General features: G+C 42.4%; 1 protein-coding gene across 1 annotated transcript in view; it reads left to right on the top strand.

The window, feature by feature from the left end:
• ST3GAL1 (ST3 beta-galactoside alpha-2,3-sialyltransferase 1) overlaps positions 1–20,505 on the top strand; it is a 21,248-nt gene extending 743 nt beyond the window's left edge. The window contains exons 2-6 of the mRNA XM_010194102.1: positions 8,367–8,563; positions 11,354–11,533; positions 15,736–15,781; positions 17,847–17,966; positions 20,034–20,505. Of these exons, the coding sequence (XP_010192404.1) occupies positions 8,367–8,563; positions 11,354–11,533; positions 15,736–15,781; positions 17,847–17,966; positions 20,034–20,207 (717 nt within the window). The 3' untranslated portion in view covers positions 20,208–20,505. The remainder of the gene's footprint in view (positions 1–8,366; positions 8,564–11,353; positions 11,534–15,735; positions 15,782–17,846; positions 17,967–20,033) is intronic.
• The last annotated feature ends 2,433 nt before the right edge of the window (positions 20,506–22,938 follow it).

Raw genomic sequence — 22,938 nt, 5'->3', positions numbered from 1 at the left:
CCCTACTGTAAGGCATGTAAATAATTAGGAGGATTAAATAGAAAATGATTAATTCCATGTGTATGAGAACAGTCTCCGTTGTGACCAGTGATGTAAAACTGGTCTGTAAAGTGCACAGGCGGCCATGGGTCACTGGGAAGGAGCAGTCTCTGTGTATCCTCTGAGTAGGGTGATCCAAGGAGCACAAAAGCTAGTGATACCTTGTTCAAAAAGCACAGAAGAGAAGGAGGTGTATCCTGATGTTTTGCCTAATTAAAGCCCATTTTTTGTTCTCTTGAAACAAGACATTGATTAAATCATTTGCCCATGGACTGCGCTGCTGATCTGCCAAAAGCACAGGCTCTGGCTGCAATGATACCATACAAATCACAGTTTCATTATGAGTCACTTTTCCTCTTTTCGGAAAAAATCGTCTCCTTATGCTTTTCTTTGAACACACAACCGCTTGCAACTTGGTGTCCTGCAGCGAGCACAACCCTTGATGTTGAATTTGAGGCTTTCAACCTTCCCCTGGTGCCTCTCTGACAGGCACCCACTTTGGCAGTGGGGGCATTCTGGTTTCACAGGAGGTGTTGAATGCTGGCTGTTGAAAAAAGAGATACCACTGATGTCTTTAACTGTTGCATAAACAATATCCTCATTTTGTGATGAAACCTTACTTTTTACTATGGGTGTCACATATACCAGGGGTTGCGTCCTTTCACCTGCCCCTTGGCCGTGGCTCAGGTTTCCCATGTGTTTTTCTTGCAGCCTCCAGACACTTCTCCTTCTGGTCCCCACATTTCCTAGGGAAGATGGCAAGCTCAGGTCCTAGCTCCCTTTGTCCCTAGGGTGAGGTTTCACAAGGGAGCTGAGTTGATCTAAGAACTGGCAGTTTTCAGGGAATTCCAAATCGAGCTCCGTAGATGAGACAATGAAGTTGTTCGTAGATGCGATGAGCTGGGAGATTTGGTTGTGAAGTGCCTCCTGATTGCCCCTGAATACAGAAACTGGGAGCACTCGACACCTCGATGAGATGCCAAGGAAAGGATAGGACAATCAATCCTAAATCTTGGCATTGGTGTAGGGGCTGCACTTCTGTAGCACCTGGGCTGAGGAGGTGTCCTGCAAGACATAGCTGGGTGGACAGGGCTGAGGGGGCTCTGCTCCAAGGGTCTGTGCATCGCCCCTGAGCAAAGCCACGCCACATTCTGCACCCAGACCCCACTTGGATTTAAACATGAAGTTTTAATGCATTCTCTTTAAAAAAAAAAAAAAAAAAAAGGGAAGGAAAAAAAAAGAAGTCTGAATTTCCGATTCTCCTTGTAGTGAAAAAAAAAGCACAAATATCTCACTTCAGATCAACCTGAAACATTTTTTTTGGGGGGAAGGGATGTTTCTTTTTCAGCTAAATTAAAAACTAGTGACTTTCATGACAGCCGAAAGTCTTTTCTTTCTTTTTCTGTTCCCCCCCTGCCCCCCCCCAAGCTCAAATACAAGCTGTCCGTCCATTAATTTTTAAGGCTGTCTAACCCTATTTTTAGTGTTTTCATTTTTTTTTTTTTAAATTCAGGTCAAGTTCAAAGGGAATACACCACTTCAGAACATAAAATCAAAGCAGATTTTTTTCTTAGATGGTAAAAATAAATCTTATAAGATTTCTACACTTTTTTCACCATGTTTTTTCCAGCTAGAACTTATCTTCAACTAGAACGTGTGAAATGTTTTGGTGTCCTCCATAACTGCATTGTTTATTGGAAATCAGTTGCTTACTGAAAATACTCTAATCTATAGTGGATGGAGAAGGTGCCCTGACGTCTATGAAAGATGCTGCTGGGTAAACCGAGGCATGATGTGACCTCAGCTCCTCATTACAATCTATTTCCTATATAGGTTTTGCTTTGGGTAAGCATTTCTGAGACAGAGAGTGTCATTTCTACAGTAACTCACTCCCAGGTACATCCTGACTCCATTCCCTTTTCTTTCTTCATTTTTAGGCTCATCTTCAAAGAGGTTTCTGTCAGTCTTAAAGAAAACATTGCTCACGGCCATGTTTTACTGTCGCTCACTTTGCCAACTCAATAATTCGTGACTTTTTACTATATTTGCACTTAAAAGATGAGGCATGAGGAGACCTGAGATTGCTTAAACTTCATTTCAGGGGAGAAATGAGCATGTGCTGGCTCTCAGGAACTGACTTCAGACCCTGTGGTGGTTTCGTTGTGCTGTAACTGAGACAACGGTTCCTGCTCTGGAGCTATTTATTATAAAGCCGTGACTTTCCTGTCATGGGGAGACCCACGTGATGTGCTTGGACTAAACAGAGACAGAGCCCTTGCCAGAGATTTTCTCTCTCTACCAAGCTCAGTCTGCCCTCCCTTCCCATTAGCCCTGTTGCAGTACACGCAAATAAGGATTATTCACCCCAATACTCCTGTAGCATTAGTATTCCTTCACTTCTAGGAAAGCGAGGACTGATTTCAGAGCGTAATGGCCAGTATTTGAGAGAAAATGACATCTGGGGCCAAAGGATGGGGTGGTTTCACTTGCTTGCAGCTCTTTACGTGGCTGCAGGGCTGCTTCATGGTTTATTTGGACAATATATGATTTAAGCTTTTTCAGCTCGGTAGGATGTGGCCTTTTGGGAGGAACTATTTCTGGCTGCTGTGAATAAAATTATGTTGTCCATCCTGGGGTTAGTGATACCCATCTGCCTGTGAGAGTCTCAGTGTTTTGGAATTTGGCCTCTTTAGTTATGTGATGCATTTCTTTCTGTTTGTATTTTCTGTCCCACCTCCCTGAGCCGGTTCACCTGCAAGTTTTTCATTGTTGTTCCCTGACACAGATGCTGCGGACATTTCCACTAAATTTAGTAACCTGTATATAAGGAAACAGGGCAAGAATTATATGCTGTAACACAGCACAGCATTTATTTATAGTTTTCTTGGTTTATACTCAGTTTTTTTTGGCTTTTTTTTTGGTGGTCAGAAAGTATAAAAAGTATGAGATCAGAACCTGCTGTTCTAAATCCAAAATAACTCTGTTGATGTTGATAGTTTAAAGCTGTGATAAATAAAATCAGGTTCAGAGTTCCCTGAAAATCTTATCTCTAGCACGTTGTTCATAAACTACTATGTTATAACAAATTTTATTTCAAGTCTTCTGATATTTGAGAGTTTTGGGGTTTTTTTTGGAAGAAAACTCAGCCATGTGATTAGCATATCTAGCAGAAAATTTTAGCTTTTATTCCTTATGTTTGTAGGAAAAAATGTAATATATGGCTTAAAGATTTGCTAACCAGACGGTGAACAAAAGGGCATCCCCAACACATGCGCCGGGGAAATCATGGAAGCGGCACTTATTTTTAAGAGACTTTTTTTTTTTGACAGCAGCAGAGCTACTTGGCACCTGAGTCATGCATTTTGAATGCTCTTTGTAGAAAATTTGCCCAAATACTTTGATCACCAGAAGTCATCTTGAAAACTGGGACACTGTCTGTGATACTTTGAAAGCGATAGAAAGGGCTCGGCGCTCTGAAGACAGCGTGTAGCTACCAGGTAGCTGCAGAAGGTGGCACCAAACGCAGCCCAGATCACAGTCTGCATGCCCAGTCCCACCCACCTGGTGTTGTCCTGCTTGGGTGCAAGCGTGACATCTAGACCAGCCTTGGACATACTGGGAGGGATAACCCAAACCTGGGCTACCTCTTATCACCACTGGCAGCCCCCACGTTTGTCCAACTGCAGCTCCAGGGTCTCCTACAGCAAGGACAGATGGATCTGAAGGTGGTCCAAGCTCATGGGTCCATCTGAGCACTGTGGTGCTGCAAGCTGCGAGCATCCTTCAGCCAGAAAAGAGGACACACAAAGCTGATGGAGGCAGGGACTTTGCTCCTTAGAGCAGTGTGGAGGTGACCTCCACCAGCCATGGAAGTCAGCAATCATGTAATTTGACATGCGCATATTATTGTGTCCTATTTAAATAATATATGCACATTGCATTCGTATTTGAAAATGCCTATTTTTTGACAGACACAAATCATTAAACGAAGCCCGAACTCTTGAAAGCCCATATATTCTTCCCCTTAATCTCTTTGATGCATAGTAATTGCAGGACATTAAATATAACAATAATAATGCCATATTTTCCAGACTATGGAGGCATTTTTGAAATTGATGGTTTCCTTTTAACCTCTCCTTCAGTCTGCAAAGTGGAGATTACCTGGATTTGCCCCACCAGACTGTTGCAAGGATTAATCTTTGTATAATGTCTTATAGCTGGGAAGTGCTGCCTGAGTATTAATGCCTCTGAACTGCTGCAGCAAGGCAATTAGTAGTTGTGCAAAAGACATTCTCATGGGGCTTTCTTCCCTCTTTATCTTTTGAAAACAGTTTAAAAAACTAGAAAAGCCATGAAGAACAGCACTGCTACACCAGGTTCCCAGTTTGCCTTGCCATGTTCTTGCAGCAGGGCTGCCCCAGCAGTGCTGGCTGCTGCCAGACCCACACCTATACCTGCCCGTCTACCACCAGGGTTGTGTCTCGATCCGTGCTCCAACTGCATCCACATCACACTCATGATATCTTCTCCCTGCTAATAAGTTGGGATTTTGAAGGTGTATTTAATACCATGCCAAATTTGTCCATGGATGCAGAGGCACCAGTAGAGCTTTCCTTTGAAGCTCTCCTGACTGTAGCTGTGTCCTCAACTCCAGGCCATTAGCTCCGAGCAGCCTTGGCTTAATTCACTTCCTCCCCTTGCACACTCTTAGCTGACTTTTGAGTACTGCTTCTCGGCAATTGCTGGCAATGTGGTGGTACTGGAAAGCCCAAGGAAGCCTTCTCAGAAGTTTAGGAAAGTAGCAAAGTCCCTTGTCATCCTTAATGGAGGTGTGCACACCGTGGTACGAGAAGGAACAGGCACTTCCTCAAAAGCCATTAATGGCTAAAGAAAATAACTTCATAAACTCTGAGGGGTTTTTTTCTTGCCTTTTTTCTTCCTTTTTTTTTTAAAATAAGTAGATGCAAAACCAGCTAGTCAACTTCTGTATGTGAAGTGGGGAGTTTCTAAGGCTGGAAGGACAGGGTGGTTTGTCTTCCGTCTGAAGATGATTGGAAAACTTCTCAATCTGAACTCCCAATTATATTTGTTAACAATCTAAGGTGAAGAGTTGACTCTTAAGTGTCAGCAAAATATTTTATGAAGGGGAGGTGGAGCATTAAGTGATCTAGTGATATTTTCTATGTGGACGCAAGGTGGGTTAAGCTGCATCATTAGACATGGCTGTTGCTTTCACAGACTTCTAAGAAAAGCAGCCACTTCACTCAGGACACAGAGGTCAGGTATTTCAGCATGTTTAAGCCCACTTCCAGCAGCTATATCCATACCCGTAGAGAGGATGCTGTCCTAGCAGAGCCACACAGCACGGCCACGGCTCTGCCTTGCACGGCATGGACAGACTTTCACCCAGTGCTTTTGTTGATCTATGGGAAAGGCCAGACTGGTGGAAGCTTGCTAAAAAAATCCAAAACAAACCAACATTACTCAAAAAAGGTCAAAAATTTGGTGTGGGAAAGTGAACTATAATTGGCTTGTAATTGTAATGCTATTAAAAATGTATTTTTTCAAGAAGTCAAGTAAACATTGTGCAATAAGAAATTGTCTGCACATTAAGCCTGAACTTTTAAAAACTGTCTATCATCTGCCTCGGAGTTAACCAGTGTCATTGCATGCTCTGCTCTCTTTTGCTGCTATGTCAAAGACCAACCAGTCCTGATTGAAGATTAGGCCTGAAAAGTGTAGTCCAATCAGATAATCCTTGCGGAAATGAAAACAGAGCACTTTCAATGGGTTAAGGAAGGATGCCCTACTGTACAGATGTTCAGCGCACAGTGCAATAAGGTCACCATCCTATTTCAGGTCTTTGAGGGAATCTCTAACATAAGTAATAATCTCCACTGTGTAAATTGTGTACAACCGAGGGATCGTAGGACGATGGTGTCCTGCTTTTTCGTTGGTGTTGGTGCCCAGGTTTTAACTTGGTTGCCATCGAGTTACTCTAGACTGATAGCAGCATAACAGAAAGAAAAGACAGGTCTCTGTTCTGCATAGATGGAGGCGCCTATCCATGATAATGTTTCTTACCATTTTAATGCATCAAATAGAAATCAATACTCCAGTTCCTTTCCTTTTAAGTATTATATCATTCTGGCTATTTTAACTTAAAAAGAGGGCTCAGGTACTTAGGATATTCTGAAAATTACCTTATTCATCTTAATTTACTCAAGCAAAATCAGTTCCAGGATAGGTTTGGGGTTTTTTTTCCTAGAATATCTATGTTATTAAAAATGTTTTGGAGCATGTTTGGTGGTTTTTCCTTCCATTTCTTAAAGACAGTTAAAGTCAGTTCTCCTATACAGAGAGAGGGCATACATGGGTGGATGCATATAGGTAATCAAATAAATCAAATTAAACTCCTTTAAAAAAAAGTTGGATTTTTCTGCGTTATATACCTGATCATATGCTTTATGATATCTATGAAAAGTCTCCATTTATTTTGAAGGCTGCAGAGCTTCTAGCATTGAATGTTTTTCATAAATTCTGTTTTAATAACAGTTTAGATTAGATTCATAAAGAATATGCAAGAGTTTAGATATGTGAACATGTGTCTGTAGCATCACAGTCAAATTCAGACGATAGCTTTTTGCATTTAAATAAATGAGCCATCCACTGAACAGTGACACACATGGCAATAATGACAGTGCTTGTCTGGGCATCCTGGTGACCTTTTTGCTACATGTGCAGCCATTTGGTTGCTTGACCTGGCTTTTCTACTGTGCTGCCCTCAGGGTGAATTTAAAGGAATGAAATTAAGGAAGGGGACAAGTTGTATTTTTATTAATGTGTCTGCCCTGAAAAAGGCAGTGACTATTTTGATTCTCAACACTTCTCAATGGACTTAAATTTGGGGTAATGCAAGCCCTTGATCTTGTCTCTGCCTGTGTTCAGCATCGGCTATAGCAGAGGAAAGAAGAACCAAGGTAATAACAGGTACTTAATTACTTCAGCCCAGCAGGAGTTTTGCACTCACTTCTTTTAATAGAAGACCACCTTGTGCAGTCCATATATGGGTATACAGGTTAGCAAGGATTAGCAGGAAGGTTAAGTCTCTGTACATATCATCCCTTTGTCGTCTTTGTTTTCAATCCTTGGCCCCAGCTCTGAGCTCCACAGACTTGTTACTCAATTCAGTGCAAATAAAGTTGCTTTACATAGGTCTGCAAAGAGCATGAAATTTAAACAAAAATTACAGTGAATACATCTGTGTGTGTTGGTGTGTGGGAGGCAGAGATCAGGACAAATTAACAGTTCCTGGTACAGGTAAGAGAAACGCATCAAAAACTAAAGCCAAATTACCCCAGGTCATTGCTGGGAGTCATGGGAAAAGGTGTTTCTCCTCCCTCCCTCCCTCCCTGTCTCTCCTTGCCCTGGGCTGGCAGAGCAAGGGCAGAGCCTTTTGGCAGACTTCGTGTGAGGAGCTGTACTCCCTTTGTGAACTTGCAAGCAAGCAGCACCACGAGGGTGGGCAGTGCTTTTTGAGAATCTGCCAGCACTCCCAGCCTCTTCAGCAGTCCTCAGCAAGCAGAGCCCCAGAAAGGGAGTGTCTGACCATCACCTGCCCTGCATCTTGCTGGCACCTTTCCAATCCAACCATTGTTTTTACCATGCACCACAGAGCTGCTACAAAAGAGTTTTCCTCCTTGGCAACAGAGACAATGACCAAGGTCCGGGTGGTTTTCTTTATCCTGGAGAATTTTTTAGGTTATTTTACATCTCTAACCCATAGGGCTAACTCTACCATAGTTTCCTATTGCACTAGCAGCTGATTCCTCCACAGTCCAGAACAGCAGCAATAGGATCTCCCACTCCCACTTCTGGCATATGGCAAAATTTCTGTAAGTGGTGTCAGCCACTTCTGTGCTCCATCAGGTTCCCTGAGACTCTTCTGTTCTTCCTTAGAGGGTTAAAAGAAATCTTATACATGTCCTAACAGAAGATATCTGGCCCAAGGTGGGATTAGGTTTACAGACACCACAGGAACGTTTATTCTGCTTAGAGCAGCCTTGGGGAGAGCACATGATTCATGGCTAGCCAGAGTGGTGTGGTAGGTCTGGGAATCAAAGGAGAAGGAGAGGAAAAGGGGAACAAAGTTAAAAAGTTAATGGGAAGGGATTTTCCACTTTTTCCACATTTATGCACCCAACCCAAAGTCTTGTAACACTGCAGGTAGATGCAAGAATGGTCTTTGAGAAGACATTTGAAGCTATGTCTCGCTCACAGAAACGCTAGCTATGTTGGTGACCTGGAGTGATTTTTCTCCCTGCCAGAAATTGCAAGGAGAGAGAACTCCAAAGAATATCAATGCTACTCTCAAGGAATTGTTTGAGATCATTCCTGGGGATAGGGATCCGCTGCAGGAACGAGACACTTACACGTGCAGACGATGCGCCGTCGTGGGCAACTCCGGCAACCTTCTACAGTCTCAGTATGGCGAAGATATTGACTCGCATGACTTTGTGCTCAGGTGAGTAGGCACCACCTCAGCTCCAGTTGTCTGTGTTGTTTAAGGTTCACTAGTATTTTTGAGGACAAGTGAGGAAACAAGCTTTCAGGGGTGATCTAGTGAAATCTGGTACTTAGGTCAAATCTGCGTGTGTTGGAGATATGACCTTATGTTTTAGTCTGGGAAAAAAAACATGACTAAATGTTGATACTGTAGCTTATCCTGCACCATCCACAATTACCTATGTTAAAAAATATAGCTGAAAAAACCTGCACTTTTGAGTAGAAGTTATTTCTGCAGCTAGTACTCAGAAGTTATCTTTTACACACTTAACTGACTGTATCAGTTTTACTTTATTGCACTGATTCTTTCTTAAGCAACAGTGGAGTAGGAAAGCTAAAGTTGCTTTGCAGTGGACAGAAGACAACTTGTTGGCTGCAGCTACTTTGTAAAGGGTTGTATCAACTTGTCCTTTCAAGGCAACCAAGTCAAGAGTGAATCAGCAGAAGATCAGCACTGTTTGAAGTGTTAAGCCACCTTAGGGCACTTGACCTCCAATGTGGCTTGGACATGCTGTAGTGTCTTCAGATGACATCTAAATGTTCACAGTAAATCATTTCAGGAGTTGCTTCCTTCAGTTGCGTGCCTTGCACTCTACCAAAAATACCTCCCTAAAGGCAGAGAAAGCCAACCTGGTCCTCAGATCCACAAAGGGAAATCTGTGTCGCTCACTATGGAGACAGCGCCATTCCTGTGTGGTCTTTCTTATTTTGCCAGGCCTACATTTCCAGATTCACGTAGAAGAGGCTTTGCTCAACTCAAAAGCTATTTTTGGAGTTCTAACTAAAGAGTAATGTACTCAGATGTGTATTTCTGCTCTGAGGCCTTGCCCTTCCCGTAGCCTTGCATCCCTGACAAGGGAGAAACTCTCTGTGACTTGGAATTGAACCTTCCAGTCTTGGGTTTGTACTTTAGCAATCTCAAGCCAGATCTGGCACAAGGTTTTAGGATTCACCATGGAAAGTTTGTTTATCCAACAAACAAAATCTTTGGTGACCTGATATTCACATGCACCTTGCATGTGCTCCGGCGATACAGCCAAGCACATGGAAGAGCCAGGGAGTCTGATGGGACATCTTTGTTTCCAAACACTGTGTTCCAACCCACTTTTATTTGTTTAACTATTTACTTTCATGACAGAAGGAAATTCCTGCTTGGATCTCTCTGCTTAGACTGGATGTGAATGCTGCCTTCTGCCATGTTACTCAGGCAGCCCCACCACAGATGGTGGGGAACGTATGTAAACCAGAGGGCAGGGTGCGAGTAAGACAACTAAGATGCCCTTGACTTTGTCCTGATGGCAAAATAATTTCCCATATTTTATACCTTAGACTGAGTAATCTCAAGATAAAACATAGTAAGTCTCATGCTTTACTGAGGATTTCTCCAGAATACAATGTGGGTCACTGGCAGGGAAGGGGCTAACTCAATAACATAACTGTAGGCAGGCTGGCAGGATAGTCTGCCTACACTAATAACTCCTTTTGAGGGAGTTAAATGCCACTGATTCACCTGGGAGAGCACTGCAATAACATAGACGCGATAAACAGATTTTACCTCCTCCATTATTAGTGACCAGGACAACACGTTGTCTGGCAATGTACAATGCTCCTCATCACCTCATCAGCTCCATCCTTCCTTGTCCTCCCTGCACTTCTGCCAGGAGCTGAGCTAATGTCTCTGCAGAAAACTCCACTGGGCTGCAGAGAAAACCTGTCCTGCTCAGAGCCAGCTTGGGGATTTCTCCATGGTGTTGCACAGCATCATGGATTCATGCAAGGTCAGTCAGAGCCACTTTGGGGATCTCTAGCCTGCATTACGCTGCACCACAGGAACATGCAAGTCTCTGCCAGCGGGGAGCTAATGCCTCAGGGAAGGAATTGCTGATCTGTCCCCAAGATTTGCTTTCAGAAGTGTACACAGGCATAGAGGTATTTCTGCAGTCCTGAGTTCAGAAACCCCAAATCTGTTCCCTAATACACCCAACATCAGGTAGCTCCGTTTGGCCAATACATTTAGTCTGAGCCCCGGTGGGCTATGGGCAGATCTCCATGCACTAACCCTACAGTTACCTAAAGCATAGCATGTGTGTGCAGAGTAACCCTAACTAGGTGTATTAAAGTTGGAGGACATACTGCAAAGTAATATTTGAGTAAATGAAGTGTCAGCAGCAGGTCCTGGATTTGTCACTGTGGCTTTGGTGCCTTTTCACAGGAGAGCCATAAGAAACATTTGCTGCTTCCGTCACACGTAACACAGTTTGTTTCCTTGACCCTAGATATTCAAATACACCTGTGCAGATGAGGGGAATGAAACTGCAAGAAGTCAAGCTGAGAGACTTCAGGTCAATGTTTTTCTCACCTACTGAGAAAGGCTGCAACTCTAAGATGAAAGAAGGTGTGTCCTCATGGACTCACCACTCTTCTGACCAGCTCTCTGCTGGCTGTAAAGGAAATGCAGGGATGTTCTCAGAGATAGACCTGCTTGGTACACACTCCCATTTATTCCAAGGAATCCCACACTAAAGCTGAGCTTTCATTTACTTTTAATTTATCCACTATGGGTGATGGTCATTTCAGCCTTCTTGAGGACTACTACACGCTATCAAGGCTATCTGAAGAGCCTGCATACAGCACTCTCCTTAGCCATGGGAGCATTTTCCTGCCACCTCAAGTACATGATGTGGAGAAGAATCACATATGTTTGTACCTACCTAATTCCGCTTCCTTTCTCACTTCTTTTGGGCTGCAGAATGAACCGTGCCCCCACCACTGGCTATGAATCAGATGTTGGGAGCAAGACCACTCATCACTTCGTTTACCCCGAGAGCTACAAGGAGCTGGCAGAAAATGTGAGCATGATCCTGATCCCCTTCAAAACCCTGGACCTGCGCTGGGTGGTCACTGCTCTCACCACAGGCACCATCAACTTGTGAGTAAGGGCAGCCCTGAGTGGGCAGGATGAAGGGGTGGGAGCTCCCACACGTTGCTGTGGGACAGGAAAGCCCACGCTGGGCAATTTCCTGCTTCTGATAAGGCCTAGGGAAGCTTTACAGACCTTCTCAGGTCACTGTTCAGTCCTGAACACTTGCTTTCTAGGAAAGGCTTAATGTTACAGTGCAGTCTTTGAGGCAAAGATCCAGATCCAGCTTTTCACAGCCCCACACAGTGGTCTCAGAGAAATGAAAGGGGGACTTTTTGCTGCTGAAGGTGGCTAATTTGAGCAGTGGCTTCCTGGGCTTTGGGGTTCAGTGCTTCATTTTAGGCTTCTGCTCATTCTTCCACATCTCCAGTCGCTTGGGAGTACACTGGATACAGACAGCATGTCCATACCCAGACATACCCATCAGACAGCCATCTGCAGAATCAGGTGTTTGGTGGGTTATTCATTCAGCAGTGGTCCTAGTCATCTGGATTATCCCACCTGAGACACTTGGGTGGCCAAGAGGCCCTTCAACATAGATTATCCCACTTGCAGAAGGGGACAAAGAGGCAGAGAGGAATGTGCAGGCTGCTGACAGGAGACAGTGAGAGCAGGAGGAGACGGGGACACAGCATCCTTCCCTGGACAGGTCGGTCAGGAGTTCTGTCCATCTTTCCTGGTGGAAGGTGATTGAGAACTGTGCAGAGGAGACATCGTTGTGTCATCTATGTGCCTTACCTTTAAACTAACTTGTTTTACCTGGCAGTAAAGCACCAGACTCATATTTATTCTGCATTTCTTCTTTGTGCTTTCAGAAGTAAACATTGTCCAGCTTAATACATTTATAGCAGTGCTAGAATTAGAAATGTGAACAAAGTGCATGTTTCTTCTGGACGTCTGCTAGAAGATTCTCTCCCTTCCTATACGATGGCTTTTCGTAATTCAGAGAATGAAATCTGTGACATTTGTACCGTGTGTGAGGTTATTTCTAGATGTAAAGCCACAGCCTGGTGGGATTGTTCAGTGGCACCCTGTTACACATGGACAGCAAAAGTAGATCAGATTGATTTATTCCAGAGAGAAGTATTTCGAGATGTTTCAACATTTTATTGAATTTCTAGATGTTTCAACAATTTCAGAGTCTCAGAAGTTTAAAAACTTGGAAAAGTATGTCCCTGTTGACTGGGGATAAGACCCTCTTTGAGTTTTAAGGAAAACTTTTTGATGGGACAACAAATGGATTTTTTTTTCTTTCTTTAATTTTATTTTCTCCCTTTGCAAATGCATTTTAGGTTCTTTTTACGTGTTATTAAGATTCTCTTCACTTGTAACAAATATGGTTTAGTCTCTACTTTTTTTTTGCCACCAGCACTTAGTATATACAGTCATAAGTTGTCTTGAAAACAAATCCATCTTCAGGACACACTTGTAACTTGGAAAAATCAGCTCACTTTGAAAATTGGCTTAAAAATATCACCTTTTTTTGCAAGGCTTAGCATTTTCTTTTTTTCTTCTTTTAGTAGGTGTACTGATAAAAAATGTTAAGCCTGGATCCAAATCCTATCAGAAGCAATGGAAAGCTCCCAGCTGCCTTCAGTGGTCTTTGAATGAAGTCCCTTGCTGCATCTTTCTCAAATCCATGCCTGCACTGGGTAGAGGTACCCATAGTGTGCCAGGTGTTGCCATCATCACCCATCTGTGTTTTCATCTCTGTCACTGCTCTGTGCTCAGATGACAAAGCCATTCACTCACTTTTGTCAAGTATTTACCTTTAGAAGTGGCAGCAAGTGGGTTGCAGCGGTAAAGTTGAGCGAGCCCTTAGCCTGTCAGAAGATATAACTGGTTGACTTCAAGGCAGTCATAGCATAGGAAGGGAAAAACATCTTTGCTTAATAAATTCCATGATATGTTTTATATTTTTAATTAGATTGTATGCATGGGTTTGGTAAGCATTTGGTAGAAACTACTGTGTGAGTATTTAACCACATGGAAGAAATACCAGTACTTTAGAATTTTTGCCATAATCAAAGCAGGGAAATTGCATCATTAGTAAGCTGGCACATGCTGGAGTAATAAAACCAGAAAATCATAAGCATACAAATCATAATCTATTTAACATAATTTTAGGCTAACAGAATAAACCTATGAGCAAGCATTAAACACACAATGTCAGATAGAGTGTATAAGGAAATGTACATTTGTAAAGAGTTTTTTAATGGGTCAAAAGAAAAATCAAACTGCAGATGGTCTTAATATTAGATTGAATTGACAGCTGAGTGATTCTCTCAGACATGTCCCATCTGACTGATAGATGTCCCATTTCAGAGGGGCTGTCTAAGATTAAGCATTGTCCCAGAAAAAAGAAAAGCCTTCAGAGACAGAAAACCAGGCTCTCATCAGTCATATCTTTAGCCTAGTTGCCTTAACTTGCCTTCTACAGGTCTTCTAGGAATCTCCATAGTGAAAAAAGCTCCATGTATCTCTGCTTTCTTTAGCAAATAGCAATTTTTATATTCCTTAATACGTTCTGCATCTTCCTCTTGTGTCAAGGGTACAATAGAAGTTCAGCACAAGGTGGCCAGTGATGCTGGCAGACTTCACTAGAGCCCTCCCAAGTGGCTCATGGAAGGCATTTTCCAGATTATATGAATTCCACCTGCAGCCACCTTCATCATAGCCTTTACTCTATTCCCACTCCTGTGTGGTACCTGGGTCACTAACTCCTTGGCTGCTATGCAACCCAGTTTACAAATGGTCATAATGGTGTAGGTCTCCATCGGGTCTTAAGCAGTGTGCCAATACTTGCCATGCAGCTGCATGAAATTCTGCAGTCAAGTGACAGCAGGACTTGGATATTGCCTCTGAAAAAAATAAATATCCCATTATTAAAATGCCTAACATATCGTCTGACAAGAGCTATGTAGTGTCCTGGTTTGATATGCTCCCCTTGTTTCCTCCACATCACCTTTTTAGAAAAGGCTGTCTGTTTATTTATGTATTAATAAGGTTTTTCCAGTAAAGAAGCCTTTTTTGTCTTTATAACCACAAAAAGGACATGGGATCATCAAGTCTGCTTCTACCAGTTTTGCTAACCAAGGTGAGGCATGGTAGCAGATGTAAGGCATATTTGCTGAGGGCAGATGAAGAAGTCTGCATGAGCATCCCTTGCCCCATTAGCGTCTCATGTCACATCTCAGAGGGCTAGAACCCACCCGTCACATCTCCTGTCAGGGAGGCCCAGAGTACCTAAGGAGATGACAATATTGCCAGGTCACCACTCATTTGGGAAAACTTAGGTTAACTTTTCGAAGTGCTAATGATCCATGGTTCAAAGAGAAAGAAAATGGTAATTACAGGAACCTTGTTGCTATAAAAAAATCAAGCAAAAACATTTAGATTGAACTACTGAAAGGTTTTAGTGATTTACCACAACCCATCTAAAAGTGTATTTTGAGATATACTCTAATTACAAGGCCGGTTCAGCTGAATTTTCTCACTTGAAAGAAATTTGGGGAATTTTTTTTCACAGCACTCGTGACAATCCGTGCAATGCCAGCATGCCCTGTGCATGAGATATGGGGAAGAAAAGGGTTTTTTGTTTTCAAGACATAACTCGTGATTTCAACCCAGTCATAAGGTACGGCTTGGAAGTTTTATGCTGGGACCTGCAGGAAGCCTTCAGCATCCCCCTGGGGAGGAAGGGCATAGCTTGCTGGTGAGGGGCTCAGAAGTTAAGAACTGAGCTACCACCTACTCTGAAAATTATGCAGGAGCCACAAGTATTAGGAGGGGAAAAGTCTCCCTCTGGTGGGAAAAGGTTTTTCTGCCGGGAAATTAAATGGAAAGCCCTTCTCGTCATCAAAGTTCAAAGACTGCAACCGTCGTGGGCCAAGAATTAGAAGTCATGGGCTCCACATAATATTGACTTTACAATATATTATCGACTAAATCTTTGGTGTCCTACTGTCAATAATTAACTCGGAATTTTACAAATGTAGTGGATTCCTATAAACTTGCTTCAGAGACACCTCAGTTCTTTTTATGCTATATTACTTAATTGCAGACTCTTTTTCCTTTTATTTTTAAATAATTTGAGTTTATTCCTGTACATGAAGAATATTCTTTCTTTCTTTCTTTGGAAACAGAGGAAAATATTGTTATGTTGGGCTTTTACTAACCTTGGTGTCTTTTTTTTGTTTGTTTCCTAACAGCACTTATATTCCAGTTCCACGGAAAATCAAAGTCAAAAAAGAAAAGGTGAGAAGTGCTGGTTTGTGAATTTGTTCTGCTAAACCACCTGTAGGTCTTTTGCCTCTTTGAGAGACTGCCAGAATCCAAGGAAGCTGTTGACATAGAAACTGCAACCAAAGCACACACTCTTTACAAGGCTTGGCTAAGCTAAAGACTTAGTTCCTGTGTGCTGCTCAGGACATAGGTCAACCACTAAATAACTGAAGTTGGAAAGAAACCACATCTTGTCACTGTGCCACGGCATTACCTCTGTTCTGAAGGTTGCATTGCTTCCTCTGGTACTGCTCAGGAGACTTCAGGTGCACCATTGGTGATCAGTGCTCACCCTCCACAGCAGTGACTCTGTTCCCACCCATTGCAGTCAGTTGGATGCAACAACACTTAGAGCTGTGGAGACACTTTGGAAGTTTTCTTTTTTAATAATTTGAATTGACTGTTTGAATGTCAAGGATGTTTCTCACTCCTGGGTCATTTCCCAAGTATGCTGTGGCTTAATAGGTGTGCCCTACTGCTGGAGGCAAGATTTCCCTTTGTCATTCCCATGTTGCACCTTTAGCGACCATGCGAAGCTGTTGTAGCTGCATGGTTTGAAGACATAACCAAGGCAGGCTCTGTAGGGAGCAGTAAAAGATGTTTCCTCTTTCACAGACCTTCCAGCAAAATAAAAATCTAATTCTCTTATCCTTTAGAGAGGAGGATTTTTAGAAGAGCTGATGTTCCTCATCACTCAAGGGCCAGTAAAGTATGATGTTAGCTCCAGAGCATTAAAATTACAGATTAAAGCACACATCCTCTATTCAAGAGGCCAGGTTTTGCTAAAGGCTTCAGATGAGACCTTTAACCAATATCAGTTTATGTCCCTGTGCTTCAAACTGTGGACCTCTAGAGGGTATTAGATAATCACTTAGCTCATCCCTATCTGTTGTGAGGATCTTATTAACCTCTGCAAAACCCTTGTGAGATGCACTACGGCAGGTTGTTAAACTCACGTCACAGTTGAGTAGCACCAGCCCAGGGTATGGCTGGCTGATATGCAGCAGCTTCCCAGGCAGACAGAGAGGTCTGTGTTTATTCCCACCCTGTGTGATGCAAAACACTCCGTGAGAGACGATTACACACAGATACAATATCAGCAATTAACCTATGACTTTGTAAAAGGAAAAGCCCTGCAGCTAACTAGATAGCACTGAAACGCTGTCACCCTAATTACAAACACAGCGTGAAGGGAAAAGCCTCGCTTTGCCTGGTTCAGGGAAAGGAGGTTGAAACCAGGGGCTCCCACCAGTCCTTGGATTTACAATTCACTCAGGTCTGATCTTGAAAGCTCTCTCTCCATTAGATGGCCTCATAATTTCCCAAGAGATAACCAAGTGCAATTTATGTCTTTTAAAGAAAAAACACCAAAACAAAACAAAAAAGCATAGAAAAACAGGATATTTGGGAAATGGTAGAAATGCAGCTGATGCAACTAGTTAGGCTTCCTGACAATTTATACCTGACCCCTGGTTTTCTTAGATCTGTACCTATAGAGATACCAAGACATGGTTGACATATTGTGCAGAAGATATAGTTGCTCCTATGTTCCCACCCAAATTGTGGTTGAACTCAATTATCTTGAGGGTTTTTTTCCAAACTAAATGATTCTATGATTGTAGAAAATCTGGCATGGCATCTTACACTTGCCTTGCTCAGGCCTCCAACTCCCCAGAGCTTACCAGCATATCAGCAGGACTCTGTAGGGAGAGTTGAATGCCCATTTTTTCTCCCATTTTTGTGCCATTTCATACCCATTGGTTTAAGTAGGAATCACACAGGATTTACATTAGCATAAGCAAGTGGTGTATCAATACCAAGGAAGAAATATCCATGTGTAATTGCACATGGGGAATATTCTTGAATGCACTTAACTATGAGGCTTTATTTTTCCCTTTCACCTGCCCTTAGGGAACAACTATTATTCCTTTCTTCTCCAACCCCCTACCCTGATGTCCTTTAGGGATGACATGCTACTGTTGTTGATTTTTTCCCTGGAATGTTTTACTGATGAGTCTTTCTCTGCAATTTTGCCTAGATCCTGGTTTATAATCCAGCTTTTATGAAATACGTCTATGAAAACTGGCTCCAGAATCATGGGAGATACCCCTCCACAGGCTTTCTGTCATTGATATTTGCACTCCATTTATGCGATGAGGTAAACTCTGGCTGTGTTTGGATATATGGATAAAAAATCAGGACATTTCACACTGAAGTGCCAGGAACATGCCCTGGCCACTCATTCAGCCTTTATTTCCTCCTCTCCATCTTCTCTGCCATTTGCTTCTTCAAACAGACACAGAGTCCTTAGTAACATGCAGATATGCTTCACTGACAGTGACAGATTTTTTTTTAATATCAGCAAGTGGTAGGGTTTAAGATGCATTCCAGGGCAATATAATTAAACATAAATAGTGGGATTCTACTTGGTATCAAAAGAGATCTAAATATGGATGGTGTCTTTGCCCATCTCATTAGTGGATGTCCCAGTTATATTTTATCTTACTCTTAAGCACCAAGAGCTGTTGGTGTTGCCCTGGGCATGCCCTTTGCCTCCAGCTGCCAGGCCATAAATGCATGAATCTCGTGGTCTTCTGTGACATCTGCCCACCTTGAATAGATGTATTGAGTACCCAAGGACATTTCAAATGGCACTTATGTTTAAACAACTGCGTTGAGGTCTTATCTGTCTAATCAATGGAGCCAAGAGTGTCCTTGTCTAGGAGATCCTGCTATGGCAGGGGAGTTGGACTGGATGATCTTTCGAGATCCCTTCCAACTCCTAATATTCTGTGATTCTGTGTGAAGAGGCTGATTCACTAAACCACCTTCCTGGTAGGATGTTAGGGGAGTGAGATCACTCCCTGGTTACCAGACTGTGCTGCCTGAATTGTCGCTGAGTGTAATGGATGCTCAGGCACCTCCATGTGGATATCTAAATCTTAAACATAATCCCACCTGGAGAACTTTGATGACCAGCTCTTACATAAGCCAATTTGGGGAATGCAGATGGTCTGTTTTCAAACCCAAGCTTGTGGGTTTGTACAGTATGTTACAGCAAATGCCTCTGCTCCAGCAGTTACTTGAGAAAATTCCCTGGCTTGAGTGATGTGAGGTGACTCTCCTAGGTGACTGGAGACTTAGCTGATTAGTGTAATGCCAGGTCAGCTCTACAAAATCCTGCAAGCATGGGCTTGTCAGCATGGGGGATAAAAATCACTATGCTGGCAAAATCCACACCCTGGACACAGATCTGCTGATGAAAGAAAGCTTTTGTCACCTAGGCCTGTGTTGCTGGGGAGAGGTGATGGAGATACTCCTAATGATGCTGGCAGAAACTGTACCACAGTCAAGGCAGATAACAGCAGTTATCTGCTGTTATATATCTGCCTCTGTAACTGTTTTCTAGTAAGCAGGCAATGAGCAAGGCTCTGACATTATCAAAAATAACTTAAAATCAGCTTGTATTTGAGTGGGTCCAGGTATGGGTGTGTTAGAGTGTGTGTTTTGTGGACTATGACCATTCAAAACCAGCCATATAGTCACTCTCAGTTTAAATAAAAGTCAACTGTGTTGATGTTTGGGCATTTACCACCAGAGAAGACTGGCATAGCCACTGATGGATGAGCCGCTGGGAGAGGAAGGGCGACAGGAGTATATACACAAAAAGAACAATGTCCATCTGTCTCTGAACTGACTGAAAATGTAATGTAATGAAGCATATAAGTGGAGGTTGACATAGGTCATCATTTGGAAGACTAGGAGCAAACCCCAAGATTTTTTCACTCTTCCTGGCCTTTATCAGCTAAAGAGGAGATTCCCATCCCAAGCCTCTGACCTTCTAAGGTCAAACATCATGCTTAGGGAACAGGAATGTGTTTTTCATGTTGCTAAACAAGAGTTAATGGATAGAAATTTTCTGTCTGGTCTCAAGTGTGGTGATGGTCTCAGCATAGCTTAGGATATCATGTCCCTTGAGTAGGCCTTGGACCATTATTCTGTGGTTGCATCATCTCATGCAGCAGAATAGCTTGGCACACCACCGAGGTTCTCAGGTTCAAGAGAAACTTGAGAATCAAGAGAGTTTCTTCAGCATTTCAGATGAAGAGCCATTGCATTCCAGGCCATAACCACTTGATGGATGGACTCGATGATCTTAAAGGTCTGTTCCAACCAAAACCCTTCTATGATTCTATGTTAACATTAGTTCTGTCTTACTTCCTAGGTGAATGTGTACGGTTTTGGAGCAGACAGCAAAGGACATTGGCATCACTATTGGGAAAATAACGCTTCAGCTGGGGCTTTCCGGAAGACAGGTGTCCATGACGGGGATTGTGAGTTCAATGTAACTTTGACTCTTGCCTCCATCGAAAAAATAAACTTTTTCAAGGGCAGATGACCTTGAAAGGCCACGGGGAGAAGTGCAGGCTGCAACTTCCAACACGCAGCAGAACAAAGCTCAGTGAGGATGATCTGGGCACCAGCCAGGTTTGAATGCATGGATCTGCGGTGGATTCGGAGCGTCTCACTGCTGCAATGCTCACCACAGGGAGCTCGGCTGAGGACCGGCTTCCAGGCTGCACATCATTTCCTATCTGCAGATAGCTTGGAACTACCAGCTGTGGGAATAAATGAATCTCTGCTTAAGCTCTACAGCTTCATTTCTGAATTACTGATGAAAGATCTGCCTGTTGCAATTAGAGGAATCCTGGGCACAGGAACCGCTGTTTGTGTGCCCATTCTTTCCTCGAGTAAGACAGGAGATCCTCAAAGAAGAGTGGAAACGACTTCTGGGACTTGAGACCCGCTAGGGCAGCTGTGAACATCATAGTAAGGATTACCTCAAAGAAATTAATTCACTTCTGCTGTTGATCTTCTTTTTTGAACTGCCTCTTTTGTTTCCTCTATTACTTCTGGTTTCATGCTGTGTTAAGCAAAAATGTGATGAAGTTGCCTGGAGTAGTACATTTTTCAGCCATTGCCTCATTCTGCATTGGTAGTGTCTAGAAAATATGGATCAAATCATCTCTGATCATGTACTATTTAATATTGCTTCCTATACAGCCATAATGAGAGAGAAAACAATACTGAGAACTCCAGCAAAAAAAATGGCCTTTTTAGCCACTTGTTTGTCTTGTTTGGTTATATATAAATTGTATTTCTTTTTTTCTTTGTGGAAAATACTCTGGAATGCTCATTTTTATTTAATCAGTTTAAGTTTGAAACTTTTTTCTTTCAGTCATTTATATGTGCCTTTTATAATTGTGCAACAAATGTGATTTTTTTTTAAAGATGACAAGCTCTAAATTAAACTTTTTTATAAAAGGGGGGAAAATTAACCAAAGTTTAGCCTCCATGTGTTATACTTTTGTAGTCAAAACCAGTAATAACAGCTCCTATATTGTATTGAGCAAACACAAACAAGACTAATTTTTAAAGGTAGCTTTTACCTTTTTTATGGGAAAATATCCAAAAGTTCCAAGGAAACTTTTCCTCTTATTTTTTTACAAATTTAGAACATGGTATCTCTTTGCAAGGTCTTTATTTGAAATGGAAGAAATATCATGGGTTGGGATATCAGCTAGTAATACAAGAGGAAACTTTTGCCCTGTAGCAGCATCTACAAGGACACAATCTACACAAGCTGATCCTACAGTGTAAGCCAGGCTTCAGAATTATGTGCCTCTCTAGAGGAATGAGTGTATTAATGTCAGTACCTCTAGGCAGTGAGAGGAGGCAAGTGACAGTGATTTTAATATCCACAGGTTTTTGCTGGAATCAATACATTTAATCTTCAAGGACAGATAAAGCATGAATCCAAGAACAAAGTTCAGGTAGTAAAGAATGGGGAACAGTGGAGTTTTTTTCTTCCTGATATAATGAAAATAGGATTAATGGATTATTAGCCCATTTTCAGATCATTTGAAGCCAATGGAGTTCTTGCCACAGCCTTCAAGGGCCCTTAGATCAGGCTCAGAAAAAATGGCATATTTTATTTTTAATGGATTACAATGGTTGAGGCTTGTGGCAATTTAGAAATCATCACTTAAATGGCTTGTCTTTCATATATCAGTTGTGGCAACCTGTCCAAGCGGATGAGTATTTGAGCTGAGTGAAAGCCTGTTCCTTCAGCCAGTGATGTGCTTCAGCCCAAGATTTATCCCCTTGTCTTTCCATGCCAGTTGTTAACCATGAAGTCCCCTCCGAGACACCAATTCATGGCACAACAGCATGTCCAGCTGAATTATAAATATTTTGGGCCACGGCACCATTCGCCAACGTGAAATGGTTTACCTGCATGAGTATTACTGGACTCACTGTGTATAAGGAGATGAGGATGCCAAACCTCAGTGGGGGGAACTGAGTTCCCTTTGCTGTACACACGTGACCCTTCAGGTTAGCAATATGGAAAGGGCAGGATTTTCAAATCCTCATGCTGAGACGTGTTCATGGTCCTTATGTCAAGAAGCCCTTTCTCAGCACAGTGGCCAGCAGAACTCATCTTGTTTTCATCATAAACTTCTTTTGTTTTTTTCCTCATGGACAGTTGTCAGTAATTCAGAAGCATTTCATTGCTGTTTCAATCATTTTTAGAAAGACTTGCAAGAAAACTCATGGTGATTTGGTACCCAAATCCCATTGATTTTTGTTTTTTAATCACAGCTGGCAGTTTGCGATCAAAGGAAATGCAAAAAAACGAGCTGTTTTCTAGCCTGTGTTGTTCTGAAAGTTTCCTTTTGCTATCCAAATTAAATCTCCACTTTTCCCCTGAATATTCTTCCTCTGACAGCAGATATGAAACATTGTGGTTTATACTGTTGTGGATGGATTTAGTATCTTTGTCACAGAACAAGTTGCAAATCTCATTTTATTTTCTTGCCAGCAGGAAGCAGTAACTGTGTACCACTGATGTCCATTTTTCAGAGCATGACGAGAGCAGGAGTGGACCTCTCTAGCTGTAGGATGAGACTCAAGTCTGTGCCATCACATTTCTATCCTAGAGGAACTTTGTCTACAGTCCTTTAGGCAACCGACTGTTGTCATGTTAGATCTTTGTCACAGTTTCTCCACAATTTTGCTGCTCATTCAAATACTTTCAGAATAAGGAAATACCAACAGATGATGTTGAG

The sequence above is a fragment of the Mesitornis unicolor genome, unplaced genomic scaffold, assembly GCF_000695765.1.
Source record: "Mesitornis unicolor isolate BGI_N332 unplaced genomic scaffold, ASM69576v1 scaffold27531, whole genome shotgun sequence".
Lineage (NCBI taxonomy): Eukaryota > Metazoa > Chordata > Aves > Mesitornithiformes > Mesitornithidae > Mesitornis > Mesitornis unicolor.
The sequence above is the reverse complement of the archived record's forward strand: the minus strand, read 5'-3'. Positions and strand labels throughout refer to the sequence as shown.